Below are 22,725 nucleotides of genomic sequence, written 5' to 3' on the forward strand. Positions count from 1 at the left end.
AAAAATGGGGATCTAAGCCACACACCTTAATAATCACCTTTAAAAACCTTTAATGTTCCGCCATAATCACCATGACATATTAATCATAACCAGGTATGCTAATGAGGTCATTAATTACGCTAATTCATGCACCGATTAGCATATTTCTATGTGAACATGCTTGTCTTCACATAACACATGGGTGATATTAACATGAACTCCGTATCTTAGAGCATTAAAGGATAATTCTGGTTATTTTCAAGCTTTATTTTCCTAGTTTTTGCCATCATGACAATTGATTGTGTTGAAAATTAATCACTAGGAAAAACTAGGCAAAAACGCAAAATCTAGGAAAATAAGGCCCAGGTTGAAAATAACCGGAATTATCCTTTAAGGAGTTACAGCAGTTTGAATAAAGTTATTCCTCATTAATATGCAAATGTATGCAGCAAGGTCCAAAATCGAATTAGATCATCTACTGCAGTGTAAGTCTGAAATGTTCTATCGTGTATCGTTCTGAGTTATTGAGTTCACGGCTGCGGTGCTCCCACACAATTCAAACTGAAAAATCTGGAGTCAGCAATGGGAGAATCATAAATAATGAGAATAAATACAAATATTTCGTTGACAAGGCCGACGCCAGCTTCACTCCAACCATCTCCTGCATGCAAGACACAGATATTCCCCGGGGAGAGACGCGAGAAACACAAAACATATTCCCTGCTTCTAAACAAGGACAGAGACGACGCAGAGAGACGTTATCTGGACTCGCAGGAGAAAGAGAGGGGGAAGAAGAGAGATAGAGAGGGAGAGATAGAGGGGAAGATATATATATATATAGAGAGAGAGAGAGAGATAGAGAGAGAGGGAGAGGGAGAGGGAAGGAGACATGACAAGAACAAATGTTCCTCAGAAGGCAAGAACATGTAATGATCTGTAGAATATGTGACACTGCTTATGAAGGAAGACGAGGAGCGGAAGAGGGATAGAGAGAGGGAGGGATGAGGAGAGGAGGAGAGGAGGAGAGGAAGGGAGGAGAGATAGAAAGATTGCGCTGCCTTATAATGTGTTTATTTAAGAGCACACCCCAGTTTTACATGTGGGCACACCGAGCTGTGATATTCACACATACTGTATTATGAGTGAGGGAGGAGGTGAACAGTTACTTCTCTTTCTCTCTCTCTCTTTCTCTCTCTCTCTCCATCTTGCCATCTCTCCTTTCTTTTCCCTATCTCTACTCTCTTTACTCCTCCTCTCCCTCCCCTCTCTTTTCCTCCAGTCTCCCACCCTTTTTCTCTGTTCTTCCTCCCCCCTCATTTCTTTACCCTCTCTTCATCCCTCACCTCCCCCCCTCGCTCTCTCTCTTTCTCTCCTCCCCTTCCATCTGTCCATCTCCCCCTATCTTCTCCCTCCCATATATCTCTCTTTCTCTCGATTTCATTCCCTACCTCCCCCTCCCCATTCCCACATCCCTCTCTCTCTCTCTCTCTTTCCATCTCCAGCTCTCTCACCCCTCATACCCACCCCCCTCCTCCCTTTTCCATCCCTCTCTCTCTCTCTCTCCATTCTCTCTCTTCCTTCCTCTCTCTTTCTATCTCTCTGTAGTCACTGCAGCGTGTCTAATGGTTCGGCTCCTTCTCAGCAGATCCACCAAGCGGAGGCCAGGCGAGGAGCAGCCCCGACTAACGCCTCCCAACCGCTGGCCTTATCAAGACTGACAGCCAGCGAGAGCTAGAGCTGTCGCTGACACACACACGCTCACACACACACACACACACACACGCACAAAGATGCACACACGAGGATACAAGCTCATGCACACAGAGGCGGATGCACACACATACGAGCAGATGCATGCAAAACAAATGCACGGACATGATACAGGTACAAATGCACGAGCGGATACACGCGACGCAAAAAAACGCAGCTGCAGCCAAGCACACACACACACACACACACACATGAAAAAAGGTGCACAAACACAGCTACAGATACACACACTCACACGGATACAAACTACAGCTCCAAATGTACTCATATATGAAGGTGCAAAGAAATACACGTGCCACACAAGCTGCGAACCTGCAAGCAGGCACACACACACACACACACACACACACACACACACACACAGCAAATTGGATTTATGGATAGTGACAGTGAGCTGCAGAACAATGTGGAGGCTACTACAGAGGAGAGAGCAGATACTGAGCAAGAGAACTGAGCAATCTAATCTACTATAGGAGACAAATACCAGAGGCATGAAGGATCTAACACAGGAGGAGGAAGAGGAGGAGGAGGAGAGAGGGAGCAGGAAGAGGAGGAGAGGAGAGAGGGAGCAGGGAGAGGCAGTAGAGCAGGTAGAACGATATAGGGGAGAGAGTGAAAGAGGGAGGAGCAGGCCGGGAACAGAAAAGCGAAGCGGGGAGGAGAAGCAGGCTAGAGAGAGGGATAGAAAAAGAAGAGCAGGAAAAAGGAGGAGCAGATTAGGAGGAAAAAAGTGGGATGGGAGTAGAGGAGGAGGAGGAGGAGGAGGAGGAGAAAGGAGGACAAGGCCAGGAGGAGAGAAGCAAGAGGAGGAGTACAGTTAGAGGAGAGGAGAGAGGACGGGCCAGGGAGAAAGAGGTTAGCCTAGATATTGAGGATATACTCCTGTAAGTCCTCAGTATGTAGCCTCAAAGTTAGAGAAGCTGGGTTGTGATGGGAAGGTTGGCAGTTTGAATCCCCGCTCTAGCTGGGAAAATCAGGAACTACAGGTGCCCATAAAGGAAAAATCCACCCAAAAAACACTTTGACACTGTTTTTGAAAAAGCTATTAGCGATGTACTTTGCATTTCCGGGTCCAATTTGTTCTTTGGTGGTGTATTTTTTTACGTATTCCTGTGGATATTTGGCCAAACGCAGCTGATGAGATGTTATGTCAAGATATTTCCAGCGCAGCTACAATGGAGTCTGACAGCAGAAATAATTTAATCTATCTAAAGCATCAACGGTAAATGTCAGGTTTTGGTGTCAGTTCCTCAGAATCAAAGAGCGATGGTTTCTTTCTAGCCTCAATAGACCAGAGTGCAATGCAGCTACATGACATGTTGTTTTGAGTAAGGGGCATGACTCACTTTTTCTCAACTGGAAAACCTCCAACTCTGTTATTGCTACCGTTATCGCTCTCTCCACCTACATATGAAACCCACAGCTGAAATGCAGGCCCGCTCTCTGGGTGCTGTCGAAAGGCATTCTGGGAAATGTAGGAAATCGCAAACTGAAGTGGAAGTAGTAGACGTAGACAGGATGAGGGAAAGTGGGCGCACCAAAAAAAAGTGAAGTACTGCATTTGCATTGAACATCACAGATTGATGATCTATAGCAGTGTAACAGTATCTGAGGGTGGAATTTTCCTTTAAGAAAGCCCTTTAATCTTCACCTGCTCCACTAAAGTAGAAACCTGGCTGCACTTGGCTGCTCTGTGTGTGTGAATGGGTGTAACTGTTTGTGAAACTCAGCAAACTCTTCCTGAATCAGTTACAGTTAAGACGAGTAGCTGCTGCACAGTGGCATTTTTTTACCTCCTCTGTATTTTCTGTATCTCATTGTCAAATTTTCCAAAGACAATTTTCCCCACGATTTATAAATGATTTTGCTGGCTATGGTGTAAGCTCGCCTGACTGAATTTCCCCTGTTTTTTTTGTTTTTTTTACTGTAGTGGCCTTCTAGTCTGCAGCGGTTTATCCAGATTACCTCATATTATAGGGACTTGGCAAGGCTGTGGCTGTGTGACATCGCCAGCAAATTCATACAAAATTAAAATTATCCCATCAAAAACTCAGACTGTGAGGCCGCCAATTTCTCCTGAATAATTTGAGGGCTTATTTTAATCATTCCAGGACCCGACTTCGGGTTCAGAGCCAGACTTTGACCAACGCTGATTTATTAGTTTAGAAAAAGCTTGAATAATGAACTGTTTTCCAAGCATCAATGACAGATTAATTAACTAAAACACACTCCTGACGCACATAAACATACCAATATAAATAGACATGTACACATACACATTCATATATTCACAAACTCATACACACATATGTATGTGCACACACAAGTAAGCCTACACAAGTGTACACACACACACACACACACACACACACACACACATACAGTCATTTCCACCTGATTAGGCTTGGCACAGTGTTATCTCTTCAAAACCTATACACACTGCGGACCCAAGCTCTAACTACAGCCATTACTATTACACACACACACACACAATACACACACATAGACACACACTCCTTACACACACAGGAAGCACTCGATATGGGGCCAAAAATACATCACAAACCTTGCATCACCTTCCTCTCTGTGTGTCTCCTGCTCCACTATGTTCCAAAGCTGGGGAGGAGGGGGGTGGGGGCGGGGGGTGGGGGCGGGGGGGGGTGGGGGGCATGCAGTAAAGAACAGGCCAATCCTAGGCGATTACAGTTTGTGCCAGCCAATCAGCATGGCCTGCCTCTGGAAAGCGGCCAATGGCAATATGTTCGCGGGGCTGGGGGGAGGGTTCTGTTACTCACACAGGAAAAGAAATGTGGACATGATATGGAGAGAAAGAAGGCGGGGTCGGGTGTGGGTGTGGGTGGGTGTGTGTGTGTGTGTGTGTGTGTGTGTGTGTGTGTGTGTATGGGAGGGCGGGGGGGGGGGGTGTTTGTGAAGGTGGACAGCTGGTTGTATGTGTGGAAAAGGGAAACAAAGTGGCCACACACCTGTTGTTTCCACAGATTTTCTAATAAAATAATAGTAATGCTAATCAAACACCAAAGTGAATGGCCACTCCTCTGTTTTCACTCAGCGTTTGTTCCTGTCAGCCTTTGCTCCGTTATGTGCATCTCTCTGTACTTATGTGTATGTGCACACAAGCTGTATTCATAATAAAAAAGACAAACACATAAAACTCTACAATGTGCGTCCTAATTGCAATGTAATGACAAAGAAGCCTCACTGTAGAGGTTCCTCCCAAAGAAAATGGCTTTACTTTCTCAAATTAGAGAGCGTTCATAGGTTTCTCTGTCCCCATGTTGTCACCCCAACACCACAGAGTTATACGACTACATTTAAAAAGGGTTTTTTCAGATAGTGGTATTTGACCAAAAGCTTTAGATTGGGTTCCACTGGACAAATTTAGGATCCTTAAAATGAAATAATTTGAGTTCCCTTGATTTGCAGTGTACAGCTACTCATCCCCACTGGTGTCAGACTTTTGTCCCCTCAGATATTTGATTTCTAATGGAATAAACATTTTTTTGATGATTTTCATTTGTAATATTATAGTAAGGATACCTGTCATCTTGTCACAGATCAACCCTCCCTCTTCCTCATGTGTTTAGTTCCTTCCACAAGATAGCTGTTTGTGAAAATGCAGCTGCAGCCATGCACCTCCCCTTCACATGTGGTTTTATTATCTATGTTCTCTAGTGATTTGTATTGTGGGCATGTCTGTCATCCATCCTGTCTGATACTGACAGCTGAAATTACAATCATTCTGAAGTTTCAGTCACACTATTTTCACACTATAGTCACACAAATTAGGTCGGCCTGGTCTATCTGAAGTACATTCAGCTCATTTAGAAAACAAGGACATAGTCTTGTTAATAGAGTATAAAGCTGTATGTAAATTTTGTCCGTGATTGACAGCCCTCTCAAGTAACTCACCTCTGCGTGACCTGGATGATCAAAGACAGCAGCCCTGAAGGAGACAAGAAAAAATTATTAAGCTAATGATGTTGACTGATTATTGATTGTGCTCTTTGATTTAATTTCAGAATCATTTCATGACGACATTTGTGTGCTTTCATTTGTTTTGCATATTTGAATAGAGAACTGGGGGTCAATAACATTGAAGTTAAAGGGTTGAAAAGGACTAACTTTGTACGTAGCTCTGTTTAAAATACTCGTTAAGTAGTTACTTCTCTAAAACATTGCATTGAGTTGACTGTAAACAACCTTACCTCGAAGCAACGAATAGTTTCACTTTGAGGCCTCCTGTTCAAGCCTCTGAGTGCACTTGTCCACTTTCGATTTCTAAACAGAAAAAATAACTCGTCAGTTTCTCAAAGATCACACGGCTCTGTTCTGCGGCCGTCCATTCCTCTTGACCTTTTAAACCGTCAATGCTGACACCATCTCGCCAGGTGGCGGTAGTGAGCACCGAGGCCATTCTACAGTGACAGAAAAAAACAAACAACCACAAGAAAACCACAAAACCAAGATGGCGGTGCAGGAGACAGCTTCTCAACTCTCCATGGCTCTCAAAGTCCAAGAATATCCCACTCTGAAGGTAAAAAAAATATAGCAACTGACAGATGGTGAAATTCTAATGATGCTGTTGTTATCAAACTACACAATACGTTTGATATAATTTGGAAAATCGTGATTATTAGTTGATAAGATAGCGAGTCCAGCGAACTTGACAGGGAGGCTAGCTGAACTAGCTTTGCCAGATAGCAGGCTAACTACACTTGAGAACATTGCTAACGTCAGTTAACTGCCTGGCATTAGAAAACAATAGCAAAGATCAGTTGGCTCGCAGAGATTAGCTGTTGGCTAGTTAGCTGGCTACCTAGCTACCTTTAAGACAGCTAACGTATGTTAACCGTAGTCGAGAGCCACAGAGCTAGCGTTAAGCCTGTTAAAGCCAAGTTAGCCGTTTTGCATTAGACGTTATGCCATATAAGTTAACGTTAACGTTAGCTAACGTTAAATGACAACTTGATTTGATGTCTTCATATTGTTGGAACGGACTGAACGACAACACGCAGCCCTGGACACTCAACAGTCTCTAAAAAAAGCTAACGTTAGCGTTATATCAAACATCAACATTGACACAACATGCCACGACATGGTTGCTCATCCCCTGACCAACCAGGCACGACGTCAAAGAAATGGCATGCAGACGTGGTTGGCCTGCTAGCTTGCGTTTGTATCTCCAACATAGCTAGGGCTAGCCATCGTACGTTAATTCGTCACACAAAATCAATAGCCTACCAAATATGTAACGTCAGGCATGCCAGTCCTAGCTATATCGTTTGGATTATTATGTTGATCGGTTGAAATCAGTGAGCCACGACTGGGGGAGATACGTATGCTGCCAGACAGAGAAGCAACCCTCCGAGTTAGCGCAGTGTCATCAAATTGCTCCTGCCTGCCTCTCTGCACTTCAAAATGGCCAGCGAGAGAATCCACAGCCTGCTGCCGCACACACGCACTGTACCTCCATTCCACATACTGCGACACCATTGTTAAAGACGAGTAGATTTTACGGGTTGTTTGCTGTGGTCAACCGTCATAGGAAGCATCGTGATATAAGCAGGGGTGTGAGTAGCAATATAATGTGAGTTTTATGTGGTTATTAATGGTGTAATGTCGTCTTGATACGTGAATAACGTTTATTTCAGTGTTTGTGGTGATGCAAGGCTTTTCTATGTTCAGAAGGCCATTTGATAGCTGGCTATGGGTTTAGCATGTGTCTGCCTGTGCTTGGGTGCTGCAGTAAGGATGATGGTTCATGATGGGCACCATTTTGAAGCAATAGTGATTGGCAAAATTGGTATCAGTATGAATGAGGGTCCACAACTGGGGGGAAATAATTGTTGGTAATATTTTGAATAATAAGGAATAAAAACATAATGGCAAAATATTGTATGACACACATACTGGTGAAACTGCCCAACTACATTGCCTCAAAATATGTAAATTATGTATGTTACGGCCTTCTACTGTTCTACAGTGCTGGATTTACCACAAGCATTCTTAAAGGGAAGGTCAACCCTAGCATAGAATTTAAGTCAGTCTTAATTTGTTAACACAAACGAGTTCCCAACATGAACAATTGATCCTGAAGACTATCTTTGGTGGTTGACATCAGGTCAATATGGCCAGTGTTTTTTCAAACTTACTGGCACAAACACTGAAACTATCAGTATGTTTTGATGCTGGCACTTTGAGATAATGTGGTATTATTATTATTGAGTTATGGGCATTGTTGTGGTGCGGGTCAAACCCTGTACATCTGTCCACCTTCTGTCCCGTAAACAGAGCTGCCTCCCTACAAAATAAAATCATCATGAATAAAGACTGCTATTCATAATAGCAACACACTGTTGGCATATCAAGTACGCATAATAGGCCTAGATGTTTGCATGTTTTTCATTCATGATTTTATTACATTTCACTGAAAAGTGGCATATAAATTGGGTTTATATTACACATGGCAATATCATGCATAATTGATAAGTCATGTTTCGGAATTAAAGGGAATAATTTCTGTCTCTCAAAATGCACATTATCATAACAGATAGCCTGTGTTACAGCTGAGGCAAAAATCTATGTGTGAGCCAACTTTGTTACATAAAACTTTATAGAAATTATCAACAAACTGTCACTTGACTCAATACTAATTCTACTCACTTGTCTGCATTTACAGGAAATTCTCTTCATAAAACACTGGGCTTTTTGCCACATCATGCCCTAACCACAGCCATCATTCTGGCCAGTGAGGCCATCATTTCACAACCTACAAATTATATTTTTGGTCACTGGCCAAGTGGGCCACTAAAAATCAATATTTACTTGCCCGGAGCTCTGAGAAAACACTGTTTGGCCAGCAGGTAAGTGGCAATGTCAAGCCCTGATCTTGATGTTGCCATCAAGAGACAAAATGCTGGAGACTGATTTTGTGGACCTGGAAAATAATTGCTTGAACTTTAACATCCACATGAGCTTTATTTAAATTTTTGTGTTAACAATTTTTAACCAGAAAATGTACCTTCATACCCAGAAAATCCTCCTGGGTAATGCCAGTTGCTTCCCCTCTTTTCTCTCTTGTGGAGCTGTACATTGGCAGATTCTGGGGCAGAATAAGCTCTTCTCTCTTGTTTCTGGCAACAGGACACTGTAGTAAAGGTTTACTAATGCAATCACAGCTGTTCAGTGGCACTCAGTGAGATCACATTCTGGCCCTTTATTCAACAACATCAGAGCTGGCTTTCCCAAATTCCAGCCAAGCAAGAAGATTCTTTGTTCTATTGTGGAAGTCAATGTGTTGCCAAACACACTTGCATAATTTTCCTCTCATCTCTGATATTAACTTGGCTCTAACTTAAAAGAGAAAAATATCCTCTCACCGGATCAAAGCTCTCCTCTTGTATTTATGCAGTATTTCGCAGAGGAAACTACAAAGGTCACATGAATCTAGTGTACAGGCATCTGTCAAATGAAAAACAACAAATGAAACAACTGGGAGATCACAGATAATGATCCTTAGATCTTGTTGAATACAGATATCAAACAGACCCTACAGTTTCATAAGTCTCTGTGGTAAGGATGTGGTTCATGAATGCTCTCATGAAGCCTTACTTAACCGTGTGAACGAAGACTAGTGTTTGTGTTATTTGGCCTCTCTGTGGCATGGATGAGATTGTGAGAGAATTGACCATTTCGGAAGTTGTGTATCTAATAGGGATATTGAAGTCATTGATCATTTGTAGTTTTGTGCTTACTTTTGTTTGCTAGGTGTTGCAGGCGAAATGTACAAACCGAGTGCTCACTCTTTGTTTAGATTATATTCAGTTTTTTGTGGGTAAGCTAATCAGTTTTTTCAAATAATGCTGGAACATAGCTTTTATGTCTTTCCACCAAAACATAGTTTTGATCAGAAACTCTGGGCTGTGAAAGTCTGTAAAAGACAAATAAACCTCCACGTTTGAAATTCGATTGTGTGGCTCACAATGAAATAATTGATTACTCAGAAGCTTTGTTTGTATCTGAATAAGAGGTTGTTACAGGGAATATTGTGGGAAACTTAAACAGCAATTTGTTCAATGGTTTAAGATGAACTGGATCTTGTTGAAGTAAGGCTGAATATTCAGTTTTGTACAGCACAAATTAGAGCTGTAGTACATTCTCATTAACGTAACACATGGTGAAATGAAATTTAGCAGTGATTAAATAATCTAATGCTAGCAGGAAAAACATGACTGCCGCAGTCCCAAACTGTAGGCCCCAGTCATCTGCTTCCTGCTTTCATTTGTTCCTGTTGAGCAGTTCTTGGGCTCGACTTGCTGCAGAATCTCAAGAAATTAGTCTGGTAATTAGTAGAGTAGTATGTTATGCATCAAAAGCAGTGGGGAGGGGAAATAATGAAACGGGCTGATAAAAGGCAGTTCACAGGGGATTATAGAGCATACTGCTGATGGTTGCTATCTCATTTCAACTGATGGTGACATATTTAGGAAAAATGTTGATCAAAGAAAAACCAGTCTTATTCTTTATTGTATTTGATAGGGAATTTGCTTTTTGTTATCCTGATTGACAATTAATCACTCTTGATTTCCTGTTCTAGCTTGTGTGTGTTTCTCTGTGTGTGCTCATGTGTTTTATTTATTGCCCTACAAGACAAGAAATTGATACAAACTTCCTCTTTTGCTATGGACTAACCTGAATGCTCAATAGACCAGAGATAATTTTCATGTCCGTCTGCGGCGCTAGCTCCCCTAGCAGGCTGTGAACAAGCGTACCAAGATGCATGCTTTCTTTTTGCTAGTGCTAAACCCGAACGGCTGACACACCGAGGCTAATACACGGTGCCTCTGTCTTCGCAGGTTCCCTACGAGACTCTGAACAAGCGTTTCAGGGCGGCTCAGAAGAACATCGACCGGGAGACGAGTCACGTGACCATGGTGGTGGCGGAGCTGGAGAAGACGCTGAGCAGCTTCCCCGTGGTCGACTCCGTGGTGTCACTGCTGGACGGCGTGGTGGAGAAACTCAGCGCCCTGAAGAGGAAGGTCTGGGAGACACATTCACACACACTCCCACACACTGTTTCACACACTCACTGGCTGGGCTTTCCCTTTCAGCAACTTTTAAGAAGTGTTGTTTCACGTTATTTTATTATTCCAAGTTTTGGTTTTTTGCATCGGTATCAAAGTCAAAACTTTGGTAATGTGATAACACTAACACGGACACATTGCTTCACACAATCATTGGTGGGGTTTTCCCTTCTAGATGGGCTTAGGCCTCGACACTGTGGTAAGTTTTGCATAAGGATTGGGTTTTGAAGCTTCTCTAAGAAACCTCAATTTTTTATGGCATTGTAACCCATTCAGAGGCTCTAAGCAAGACAAAGGCTTACACTGTATACTCTGCATACAGTTGTCTTTCTACACAGCGAAAATATACAATACATTCTGTCATTTACAAAGAGCATATTGGGGGGCCACCTGGGAGTTCAGTATTCGGGGAAAACCCTACAATCACATACACTCTGTCTACAGTAGTGAAAAAAAATGCATCCAGAGGTATTGAGCCACAGAAAATCCCTTTTCTAGAAACAAAATCTCCTTTCAGCTAGAGCCAGCTGTCAAAAGCCACATTATTCACCCCTAGTGAAAATAGCACCTCACTGTGGCTGTGGTTTGCTGCTTATGATATTGCTGTGGCCTTGGTGGATTGTGTTTGCTGGCGGTGGAATGCCGCCTGGCTGGTTCTTGTCTTTCTAAGAAGAGGGAGTGAAGTTCAAAACACTTTTGTTTGTTTTTTTCAGCAGCTACTCTGTGACATGTCCAGCCTGCATCTATGGTTTAAAGCTAGGTCGCACTAGATGATTTTAATGGCAGTCGTAAGCCCAGCTGGTCCATCCTGACCGTCAGGGTGAGTTGAGGCTGGATGGGACACTCAGAATCGATAGTTGCCGCAGATTATCCTGTAGTGTGAACGGTCTCAAGACTGCCCACTCCTGCCCTTTGTCCTGACAAGATTTTTTTCAAACACATTACACTGTCTGGCAGAGTCTGATTGATCGGGTTTGTGTAGGGTGAGGCAGTACAAGACTCACCAAAACTGAAATCTGAGAGTGACCCTGGCAACGTTTAGCTCAAGGGGGGAAGAAAAAGAGAAGTCACGGTTACGGTTAGTTTACATCAGTCCCTACTCCACTTACCACTGTTCATAAGTTGCTATGCAATTTTATTTGGAGGGATAAAATGCTAACATGCATGGATCAATCCACATGCAATTACAAATTAAGTAAAAGAAGTCTCATACAAAATCCTTCATCACTGTTAACCTTGTAATGTCACTCCAAAATACATTTGTAATGGAAATGTAGCTTCTGTACCATGGAGCAAGAAACGATAGAAGACCTATTTTGCAATTGTATTTACAGTGAACTGTTCTGAATGAATGGGAAAATGTTTTTGAATGACAGAATCAGGTAGTGTGTGATCCCTCGCCTATATGTGTGTGACGCCCATCTTTGTCCCGTTGCGTAGTGTGAACAGTTTCCTGACGGGACGGCAAGCAGACCAGCCGTTCAGTCAGATCTGCCCTCGTCAGGCAACATTTGTCTTGTAGTCTGACCTTTAGTGTGATGCGGCCAGGCTGCCTCCCTGTTTGTGCTGCACAAGACTGTAGCCTACAGTCTCTGTTTTGTAATATGATTGTTTAGCAGTCAGTGGTGCAAAAGGTTTATTAAATATTTAAATGCTCATGCCTGTTCCAAAACTGTCCCTAAAGCAATACTTTTTTTTGATACCTTTCATTGTTGAATGGAGGCATGTTTTAGAATTCATTTTCTCTCTCTCTCTCTCTCTCTCTCTCTCTCTCTCTCTCGCTCTCGCTCTCGCTGTATACATCTATATCTATATATACACCCACCGGCCACTTCATTAGGTACATCTGTTCAACTGCTTGTTAACACAAATATCTAATCAGCCAATCACGTGGCAGCAACTCAATGCATTTAGGCATGTAGACATGGTCAAGACGATTTGCTGAAGTTCAAACCAAGCATCAGAATGGGGAAGAAAGGTGATTTAAGTGACTTTGAACGTGGCATGGTTGTTGGTGCCAGACGGGCTGGTTTGAGTAATTCAGAAACTGCTGATCTACTGGGATTTTCACGCACAACCATCTCTAGGGTTTACAGAGAATGGTCCGAAAAAGAGAAAATATCCAGTGAGCGGCAGTTCTCTGGGCGAAAATGCCTTGTTGATGGCAGAGGTCAGAGGAGAACGGCCAGACTGGTTCGAGCTGATAGAAAGGCAACAGTAACTCAGATAACCTCTTTACAACTGTGGTGAGCAGAAAAGCATCTCAGAATGCAACACGTCAAACCTTGAGGCGGATGTCACTTTGGTAGCCGGTTGACACTGAGCTGAAAGCTGATAACTACCCAGTATTAGTAAGGTGTACCTAATGAAGTGGCCGGTGAGTGTATATCTCTCTCTCTCTTGTTTTCAGGCCTTTACGTTTCCTGGACATTGAACACCCATTCACTTCAACTTGCATTCCTGTTGCTGCTTCACATGCTGCATGGTCAGCTTTTTATTTTGAATTCACTAACCTGTGTGTGTGTGTGTGTGTGTGTGTGTGTGTGTGTCCCGTAGGCTGCTGAGTCCATCCAAGCAGAAGATGAGAGCGCCAAGCTGTGTAAGCGTCGCATCGAACACTTGAAGGAGCACAGCAGTGACCAGCCGGCCTCAGTCAACCTGTGGAAGAAGAAACGCATGGACCGCATGATGGTGGAGCATCTGCTGCGCTGCGGCTACTACAACACAGCTGTTAAACTGGCCAGACAGAGCGGTATAGAGGTAGGGGTGTGTGTGTGATCTTTGCAGAGTTGTCTTTAAATCAGTCAGAAAACCCAGGAGGTTTTTGAGTTCAAAGCACAAAGCAACCGCTTTGACACCAAGAAACACACATTTCAGTTATTCATCCTGATAAAAGCTATGATGACTGAAACATTGGTTTTATAATAAGTTTCTTCATTAACAGTTCACCAAGTGCTGCTGAATTTTATCTTTTGTTCACTTTCCTACTTAATTCAAGCACCATGGGAGAACTGCAATTTGTGCCAGATTGTGTTTCCTTAACCTGTCTGTCCCAAATTTCACTTCAATATTTTCAGTCACAGTTCCTCTTGCATGACATTTGAACATATTTTTTTTATTTAACCTTTATTTATCCAGGTTAGCCTCATTGAGATTAAGAATCTCTTTTTCAAGAGGGACCTGGCCAAGAAAAGCAGCACAAAGTTACAGACGCCACAACAAACATCTCATCACATTACAGCATTATACATGATCAACAACGTTCAATGTTTCATATAAAAGCAATTTAAACTATGAGGAAAAACACACATCTTCATGGACAACCAGTAACGTCACAGTCCGTCACGCCCGCTACTTCCCCTTATTTAATTCTCTGCTTATTTAATACATCAATTCATCACATGCACTCTGCACCGCTGTCCGCGTCGTACTGGACGACGGTCGAGACCCTAACAGCGGAGAGGCAACTGAAAAGTCTCATTTCTCTCTCTCTTAAGAACATTCACTTATACAAAAACAAAGACTGAAACGGATATATATCTTCGGAGGGTGTCTCCATTTATTTAACTCGACTCAACAACACAGGCAAGTGGCAACAGTCTGAGTCTTGTGCTTCGGTTATCTCACTAAATCATGGCTACCTAGAACACATATGGTTTTGTTTACATAATGATCAAGTAAATATTGAGGTAGAAAAAAAGAAAATGTGGATACTTTTTAACCAGGACTCAATTTGATGGATGAAATGTATGTAAAATGGAAACTGACCTATAATACTGCTATACCAGCTGCTATAACAAGACAAAAAAACTATCTATGGCCGATCGGTATCGGCAGATATGGCTCATAGACGATCGGCGATTGGCGTCAAAAAACGTTATCGGGGCATCCCTACTCCCTACCTTTAACCATTGTTTTAAAAACATTCATTGAGACCAGCTCCTGTAATTTCAGGTCCTTCTGGAGCTCATTCCATGCCATAGGGGCTGAGAACTGAAACGCCTTTTTACCAAACTCTGTACGAGCCTTTTTTACATTCAGTAAAAACAAGTTTTGTGAGCGTAAACGGTAATTTTTGTTTGTCTGCTGGACAATGTATGTACATAAATAAAATGGGAGTTGTTTCAGTATCGCCTTATAAATAAAAATATACCAGTGACTCAGCCTACGCAAAGTCAGGTATGGCCAACCCACTTTCCGATAGAGAACACAGTGGTGAGTTAGAGATTTACAGTTTGTAACAAACCTATATTACTCCTCAGTTTCTCCTCAAATGAAATTGTCAACTTCCTCAATGACTATGAGGTGTATCTGTGATGCTTCACGGGTTAAATACGGCCCTCCCACTCCATTACCACGTTCTCTCTCCTGTGTTTATGTTAGGATCTGGTGAACATTGAGATGTTCCTGACAGCCAAGGAGGTGGAGGAGTCTCTGGAGAGGCAGGAGACGGCCACTTGCCTCGCCTGGTGCCACGACAACAAGTCCCGCCTCCGCAAGATGAAGGTAAGTTGTTAATGAGAATCAAGTTTTTAGGCCCATGATCCTGTGAGGTTTAAAGGTACTGACAAATACAGAAACAGGGTTGTTTTTGTTTTACGGAAAGTAAGTCTCCCAATTGTCTCCCAATTTGTTAGGATTGTCAAAATAACTAAAAGACAATGATATGGACAAATGTGTATTTGATTTGTGCATTGCACGTTCCTGTTCTTTCTCAACAACAACTTTTGCCGCTCTGTGCTCCAGCATGCTTATTCACTAGCAGAAGCTCCCAGCAATGCCTCAAGGTAACTAGTGTGAATTAGGGCTGTCAACGAATATTCTAAATTCGATTATATATTCGAATTGTAAAAAAAAAAACAGACATTCAATTGTGAAAATTAATATTCGATTGTGAAAAAAAAAAAAGCAGCACTACCGCGGCTGTCTGCCTCGCGAGTTCTCGCGTGGGCCCGGGCCGCTGCACTGAATGCACTGCATGACGGACAGAAGTCACACAACGTCACTTTCATTGATTGAAAATGAAATGTAGGTCAAGCTGAAACGAGCGAATAATTCAACAACAACCGTGTGGTAATGATGGCAGAGAGTTCACAACCACCTCCGAGCAATCTAAAAAGCCCTGTTTGGAAATAGGCAAAATTGTGGAACCTCGAGATAAAGTTGTATGAAATTGTTTATTTAAACCAGTATGAATATTACCTAACCTGTATAAAAATTAGGCTATCGAATAACATATCAATTACGAATCATTCATTTGATCTCGCTCCGAGAGACAGCGCGTTCTCAATTCTCACTCTAGCACAGAGAGAGAGAGAGAGAGAGATGAAGTTTTATGGTATAGGGCATTATTTTATTTGTTTATTTTGTAATGTGTAGGTATGTAGATCTTTTAAAAGACATGTTTGTGTTGAAATAAATATACCTATACAAGTAGTTATGTCTCTCGTTGTATTGGTTTGCCCTCTTATGGACATAATGCGCAAAAATAGATATTCGAATGGGTTGAACCTATGTGTTTTTTTAGAAGGAATAATCAAACGTCATTTTTGGCCAATTTTGACAGCCCTAGTGTGAATACCAACTGTGTTTAGCAGACGCCTCGAATCTACAGACACTCAGCTTTTCAGGAATCAAGGAAACGTTATTTAACATTGATTTACACATATTTGTGATATTTCCAACTTATTATCAATGGTTTGCTTTGGTCCCACAGGTTAGGAAATTAACTCCGGCCAACTGTCAACTGCTAGTAAATTTTGGCTGTGGCTGGGGAATTTTTTTTGTAACTCTACCAGCCACAGTGGCAGGGTATCAATTGTTTTTGGGAGATTTTTTCTGTTCCAAAAAATCCATTTGGTTGGTAAAGTGAAAGTCACTGGTAAGCTTTGGAGTCCACCAGCACTGTAGCCACTAGAAAAAAGAAATCAGTTTGCTGTCCCGGGTTCATGAAGGGTTTTCTCCAAATGCAAGACAGTGGTAGCTGTCAGTCCCAGTAACAAATAAAAAGCAAAATAGCAGATATGAGGATTTTGCAGCACTTCAATGGTGCATAAACTAACTTTTGTCTTGTTTTCTTTGCAGAGTTGTCTTGAGTTCAGTCTGAGAATCCAGGAGTTCATTGAGCTCATCAGACAAAACAAACGCATGGACGCTGTCAGGTAGGGGGCATAGAACCAACACACACACACACACACACACACACACAGTTTATTACCTAAATGAGGACGTGTAAATGTAAATGTCTCACCTTTAAGGGCTGGTTCATACTTCATGTGTGGCTAGACATGTGGGAGCCGCAGACATGCTGTCCATGTACCTTGGTGCTCATGCTGGCGTTTCGCATGACAACCTGAAAACTCCTGCTAACACATTACCCACTGAACGCGTGTGTGTGTGTGTTTGTGTATCAGACATGCGAGGAAGCACTTCAGCCAGGCAGAGGGTGGACAGCTGGATGAGGTTCGGCAGGTGATGGGCATGCTGGCCTTCCCCTCAGACACACACATCTCCCCTTATAAGGTAAGCCCCCTGCTCTTGTGTATGTGAAATTTTGTGATAACTACTCATTCCCCTTTCACACACACGACCCAGGAATATTACAGAATGCTCATCTGGGTCTGTACCGTGTGGGAGGCAATTCACACCAAGCCTCATACGTGGGAACGTCCCGTGTCACTACCATTCACACCTGGGACAGACCAGCGTACGCAGATATACTTCTCTATGGGCTGACACCTTAACATGTCATCAGATGTAGATGCGTTTACATTCTGTGTTCAACATGGTGGACAACATAGCACTCCAGACTGTGGATGGGTCATAAAAAACAGATATTCGCGCAATCAGTGTCGACTTTTGTAATTTGTCCGTTAACATTTTTTTTTTAAATATTGAAATGCGTCATTAAAATAATTTTAACAGAGTGGAATTGGAGCTTATGCTGAGTAAGAGCTATAGTCATATACCAGCCACTAGAGGGCTTCTGTTGTCAAGAAAACACCCTGCACTCCCCCTTGTGTTGTTTTGTACCCATCCTCTCGTTGCTGCTCTCAGTAGCAATTATGTCCTTATCAAAGCCACACAAAAGCCCAGTGTGGGTAAAACTTAAGAAAGCCAAGTACAATCTTGTTCAGTGTAAGATATGAGGAACAGAGTTGCCATACCATGGCAACATGACAACAGTGCAGAATCACTTCAAAAAGCATCAAGCTGTTTCTACAATAGAGGAAGACAAACCAAACCAAACTAGTATGACAACATTTGTGCTGTTTGGAAGTGTGACGGAAGCCAAACTGAGAATCTCTGCCCTCACTGCCAACATGATTGCTAAATATATGCAGATATTACCTTAGACAGCAGAAAGTGATGCAGGTGATTGTTTTTGGCCCATAATCTGCTTTAGGCTTTGTCAATTTTTGCACACACCAAAAGGAATGCACGTCCCTACTCTTGACCAGGGACGTTTTACGGGGTCAACTTTCTGAGGTCGAACCTTTCACACTGCTGGTTGACCCACATATTTCCTGCGTCTTTATTGTGCTTTAGGTGTAACACTCTGTCTCTCTTGTTCTCTCTCTGTTCCCTCAGGACCTTTTGGACCCAGCGCGCTGGAAGATGCTGATCCAGCAGTTCCGATATGACAACTACAGACTGCACCAGCTGGGAAATAACTCGGTCTTCACCATCACCCTGCAGGCTGGCCTCTCCGCCATCAAGACACCGTATCCTACCTTACTCTGTTTACAGATAGCGGCTTGCTTTCGCCTGTGTCATTTTACGTCTCCTCAGTTAAACTGTATGCTTTGTAAGGATGCAAAATATTTATTGCAATATAGGTCATTTAGTTTATTTATTTGCATGGTGGTAAAGCAAAGAAGCAAAGTGATTAAAAACACAGTGAAGAGATGATAAAAAAGAAAAGTTAAAAAAACAAGGGGCTATTAAAACATCTCATGTCAAAACAAAAGAAGCAAAAAAAACAACAAAAAAAAGCCACATATTAGAACTGTGATTTTAGGTCTAAGCCAAGAAAGAATAATGAATAAATAGGAAAACTACCATGCAGTATTGTCAACTGTAACAAAACACTATGCCACTGTTCATACTATGTTTAATTTCTAAAACTTCCATTATAATATGAATCATTGTCGTTATGTGAAGCAGAATCCCTGGCGTTTAGAGAGGCATATGTGGTAATGTCACCAGCAGGGGGAGTTTTTATTTTTCATCTTATTGCCTTATATTCATTGTATTATTGATCCTAGACAGCACTTTGCAACACATTTAAATGATAGGATATATTATTACAAAATTTGTTATTTTAACACAGGGCTGGATAGGAAGACTTGTATCAGAAGATGCATTTCGTGCCCAGAGGTATTTCAGTGGCTAAGTCTGCTGCCTCTTGATCCATGTGTGTGCTCCCACTGTCTAGGATAGAAAAAATGCTGGCTGCATTAAATGAAAAGAACTGAGATCCTTAATAACTTTTAACATTGAAAAATGACATCCTCACTTTCCTTAACCTCCGTGCTCCAGTCAGTGCTACAAGGAGGATGGTACTTCTAAGAACCCAGACTGCCCAGTGTGCAGTAAGTCCCTGAACAAGTTGGCCCAGCCGCTACCCATGGCCCACTGCGCCAACTCCAGACTGGTCTGTAAGATCTCTGGGGAGGTCATGAATGAAAACAACCCCCCTATGATGCTGCCCAATGGATACGTCTATGGCTACAATGTGAGTTTTACAGCACAACATGAACTAGAGTGAAGAGTATTGGGTCTTTTTGCCAGTGTTACCGCTTTAAATTTGTTCAATATAGCTGCCAAAAAAGACTCATGGGAATTTGTTTTCCTCTTCAATTCCCAATTCAATTTTTTTTTTTCTCTTCCAGTCTCTTCTTTCCATCCGCCAAGATGACAAAGTGGTCTGCCCCAGAACCAAAGAAGTCTTCAACTTCTCTCAGGCTGAGAAGGTCTACATCATGTGATCGGTCAGATGACGCCTGCTGAGCATCGTCATGATTGGATATGGCCCGTCGTTCGTCACCTGTGACCTGGCCTAGTCAGAAAGCCGCCTGTGGAGCTGTGAATCGACACCCCACCCCCCCCTCCCCCACACACACGCCCGACACACCCTACAATCCCCCCCTCCCAGTACATGATTGAGCTGAAATCCGCTCAAGGACCCGGCCAACCACTGATCCTACCCCTACCCCCCTACCCCCGCCCTTTCTGTCTCACAGAAACTGGTCTCTTCTCCTTTCAGGCTCTGTCTTAGATGTGGGTAGAAAGCAAGATGTTGTTTCGTCCCATCCATTCAAGCACACAGACTATCAACATCGTCATCTTACAGGCCCTCACTCTGAAGATCAGAGTCTAGAGAAAAGAACTGAGGGGGAGAAAAACAACAAAGTAGACGTTTGATTTTATTACAACAAACAAAAAAAAATGTGTTGAGGTGACTTGGACCTTTTCTTTTAACCGATAGAGTTACTTCTGTTCCTTTGGTAGTGTGTGGCAGGACTGTATTAACTCAGTATTACTCCATTAACCAAATTAACAGTTAAAATCACAGCTTGGGCCTTTGTGTTTTTTCAGAACAAACATGGCTGACTGGTCACATGGTGGCATTTCATCCTATGATGCACGCAGTTGACATCCTTAGTTGTGTAGCCATGTTTTAGTTGTTTGGCTTTGTTGTGGGAGGGGGGAGGGGTGTTGGGATATGGGGAAGTTTCCCTTAAACTGGCCACCATTTTGCGTTTCCCTGACTGTGAAACTGGAGCCGGTCGGTGTGGGCTGCAGTAGGCTCCTTTTTTAAATGTAAATACTAGATGAGAATTGATCATCCTCGTGTACAGATTCAGGGGTTTTGTTGACAAGTAATGATGACGATGATAAACCTTTGAAGAGGATTCCTCTGTGAACTGAACAAGTCTTCTCTTGGCATCTTGTGACCTATGGTATAGCCTACAGCATCCTGAAGTCAACTGACAATTTGGCATAACTTGTTCTCTTCTCGGGGAAAGTGTTTAGGTTTGCTGATGAACTCGGTAATGTCAATTATGGTGTACTTACTACCATGACGATGCTTACGCAATACAATAGATTACCATCTCTGATGTTGTTTTTTAATGAACAAGTGGTCTTCCTTGGTTGTGTGAGGTTTGGCATTCTCATTTCTCTCCCTCAACCAACCGAAAAGAGTGGGTTCATTGTAGTGAACTTTGGATATTTATTCTGTTTAAAAAAGACAGAGTGATTGAAGTCGATCCAACATTACCCGATGACTGTCTTTTAATTTCATACATATTTTTTCAACAATGAACATTACAATAAAGAGAAGGACTGTGCTGACATTTTTTTCTCAATTTTGTACTCTGCTGCTTATTTTAAAACTGTTTGCGTCAACAACTCTCTGCAGGGTTTATTTAGTAAACAGGCAAGTAAGCCACAGTGAGCGAGCACATTGACTGCTTTAAAATCCTCCTCGGTCCCTTGCACCCGCCTGCCTTTTTGCTGCCATTTCAAAACCTATTAGGAGACAGGATAGAAAGCTCGACTGGCCTGTATTTGTTGTACCTGCCTTTTCTTGCAAACCCAGAAGGAAAAGGTTAGCAGTTTTTGACCATCTGAATACATGCCTCATCCTTCCCTTTATGACTTTGACAAGATAAAGTAGAGGCTACATGGACTGGGAATGTGATCAGAGCAACACGTATCCACGCAAATCAGGAAGTCATGGGGATAGAGCAGGACACTCAAATGAAAAGAATGACAACTAATGCACAAATAACCCTTGAATCATGAATAGAAAACCCTAAACACCCATACAAAGCAATCAAGAAATGCTGTTCAGGGTCAAACTTTATCATCAGTCTTGTGGTCTACCATTTCTTCCATCTGTTGTTCATTAATAAACCAAAAGTTGCCTCTATTGTGTCCATTCATGGTTTAGAGCTGTATCTGTAAGGACACTGACTGTTCTGAATACTGACCATGCATGTTTGTGTTGGTAGAATAGATCAAGGGATTGTTTCATGAGCAAAATGCCTCATAAAGATTTCAGTGAAATTTGATTCCAGTCGTTCTTTCTTTGTATCCAACACCTTTGTGCTCTGTGGGTCGTTGATGTTCACCGTTGGCGCGTGCTCCACTGGGTGTGATCAGGCAGGACTTACAGAAACACCCTGCCCATTCATTCTGTTGACATGGAAATGCTCCTGAGTGTTTTGTCTTTCACCTGAAGCCTCCACTCCACTCTCCACTCTCCACTTGGTGAAGAGGGCGGCATGCTGTGTAGGCCATTTTCTAGTTTGAGTGAAATTAATGCATGGGGACAAAGATTTACATTGTTGCTGTTGACTTTCCCAAAGGATAATGTGGATTTCACAGCAATAAATGAGCAAGGCAAAAGAAATGACTGTTAATAACTATAGAGACTGATATTAATTAAATGTATTTTTTGGCCTCAATTGTAATTTTTAACACCTTGCTTTAGAAGTGGCAACATTTTTTACTTTATGTGGTATATACTGGCAAATATGGACAGCATTTTGCAGTAGGATTTATTAACACAAAAGTGGGCAGGGGTATTGTCTTCTATATGCAAAAGAAATTTCAGTGTAGAATTGTGGGAACAGCAGATCTTATCTTTTGTTCTGTTGCCTTCTCACTCAGTGTTGGCCTAGACCATTCAAAAAAGAGACACCTCTCTAAGTAGTTGAATTTGAAATCCCTAAACTGGTGTAGAAATAACTCGTGTGTGGTCCTCACAACCATTTGCACACCAACCATGGAGCTGCTGCTGATGAAAGATTGGAGGTTCCTTGTTGATACTGTTGGCACCTCCTGTCTCAATGCCCCCTTC

The 22,725-nt window shown here is 42.4% G+C and overlaps 1 protein-coding gene across 2 annotated transcripts; it reads left to right on the forward strand.

The window, feature by feature from the left end:
- The first annotated feature begins 6,211 nt into the window (after window positions 1-6,211).
- On the forward strand, window positions 6,212-21,801 carry maea (macrophage erythroblast attacher, E3 ubiquitin ligase). Of its 2 annotated transcripts, none has more exons than XM_071915120.2 (9): window positions 6,212-6,304; window positions 10,626-10,808; window positions 13,410-13,613; window positions 15,237-15,359; window positions 16,938-17,014; window positions 17,267-17,375; window positions 18,444-18,577; window positions 19,395-19,590; window positions 19,748-21,801. In XM_071915120.2, the coding sequence occupies exons 1-9, from the start codon at window positions 6,236-6,238 to the stop codon at window positions 19,841-19,843; spliced, it is 1,191 nt and encodes a 396-aa protein (XP_071771221.1). In that variant the 5' UTR covers window positions 6,212-6,235; the 3' UTR covers window positions 19,844-21,801. The 2 variants fall into 2 exon arrangements, with proteins under 2 accessions (XP_071771221.1, XP_071771219.1); XM_071915118.2 differs by lacking the exon at window positions 6,212-6,304 and adding an exon at window positions 8,611-8,633.
- Window positions 21,802-22,725: the final 924 nt, after the last annotated feature.

Source organism: Centroberyx gerrardi, chromosome 16, assembly GCF_048128805.1.
Source record: "Centroberyx gerrardi isolate f3 chromosome 16, fCenGer3.hap1.cur.20231027, whole genome shotgun sequence".
Lineage (NCBI taxonomy): Eukaryota > Metazoa > Chordata > Actinopteri > Beryciformes > Berycidae > Centroberyx > Centroberyx gerrardi.

Bases quoted from the DNA above. Each gene is read 5' to 3' on its own strand.
- maea (XM_071915120.2), top strand. From the start codon at position 6,236: ATGGCGGTGCAGGAGACAGCTTCTCAACTCTCCATGGCTCTCAAAGTC. The intron at 10,809-13,409 runs GTCTGGGAGACA...TGTGTCCCGTAG, and splicing joins TCAGCGCCCTGAAGAGGAAG to GCTGCTGAGTCCATCCAAGC. The intron at 13,614-15,236 runs GTAGGGGTGTGT...TGTTTATGTTAG, and splicing joins CCAGACAGAGCGGTATAGAG to GATCTGGTGAACATTGAGAT.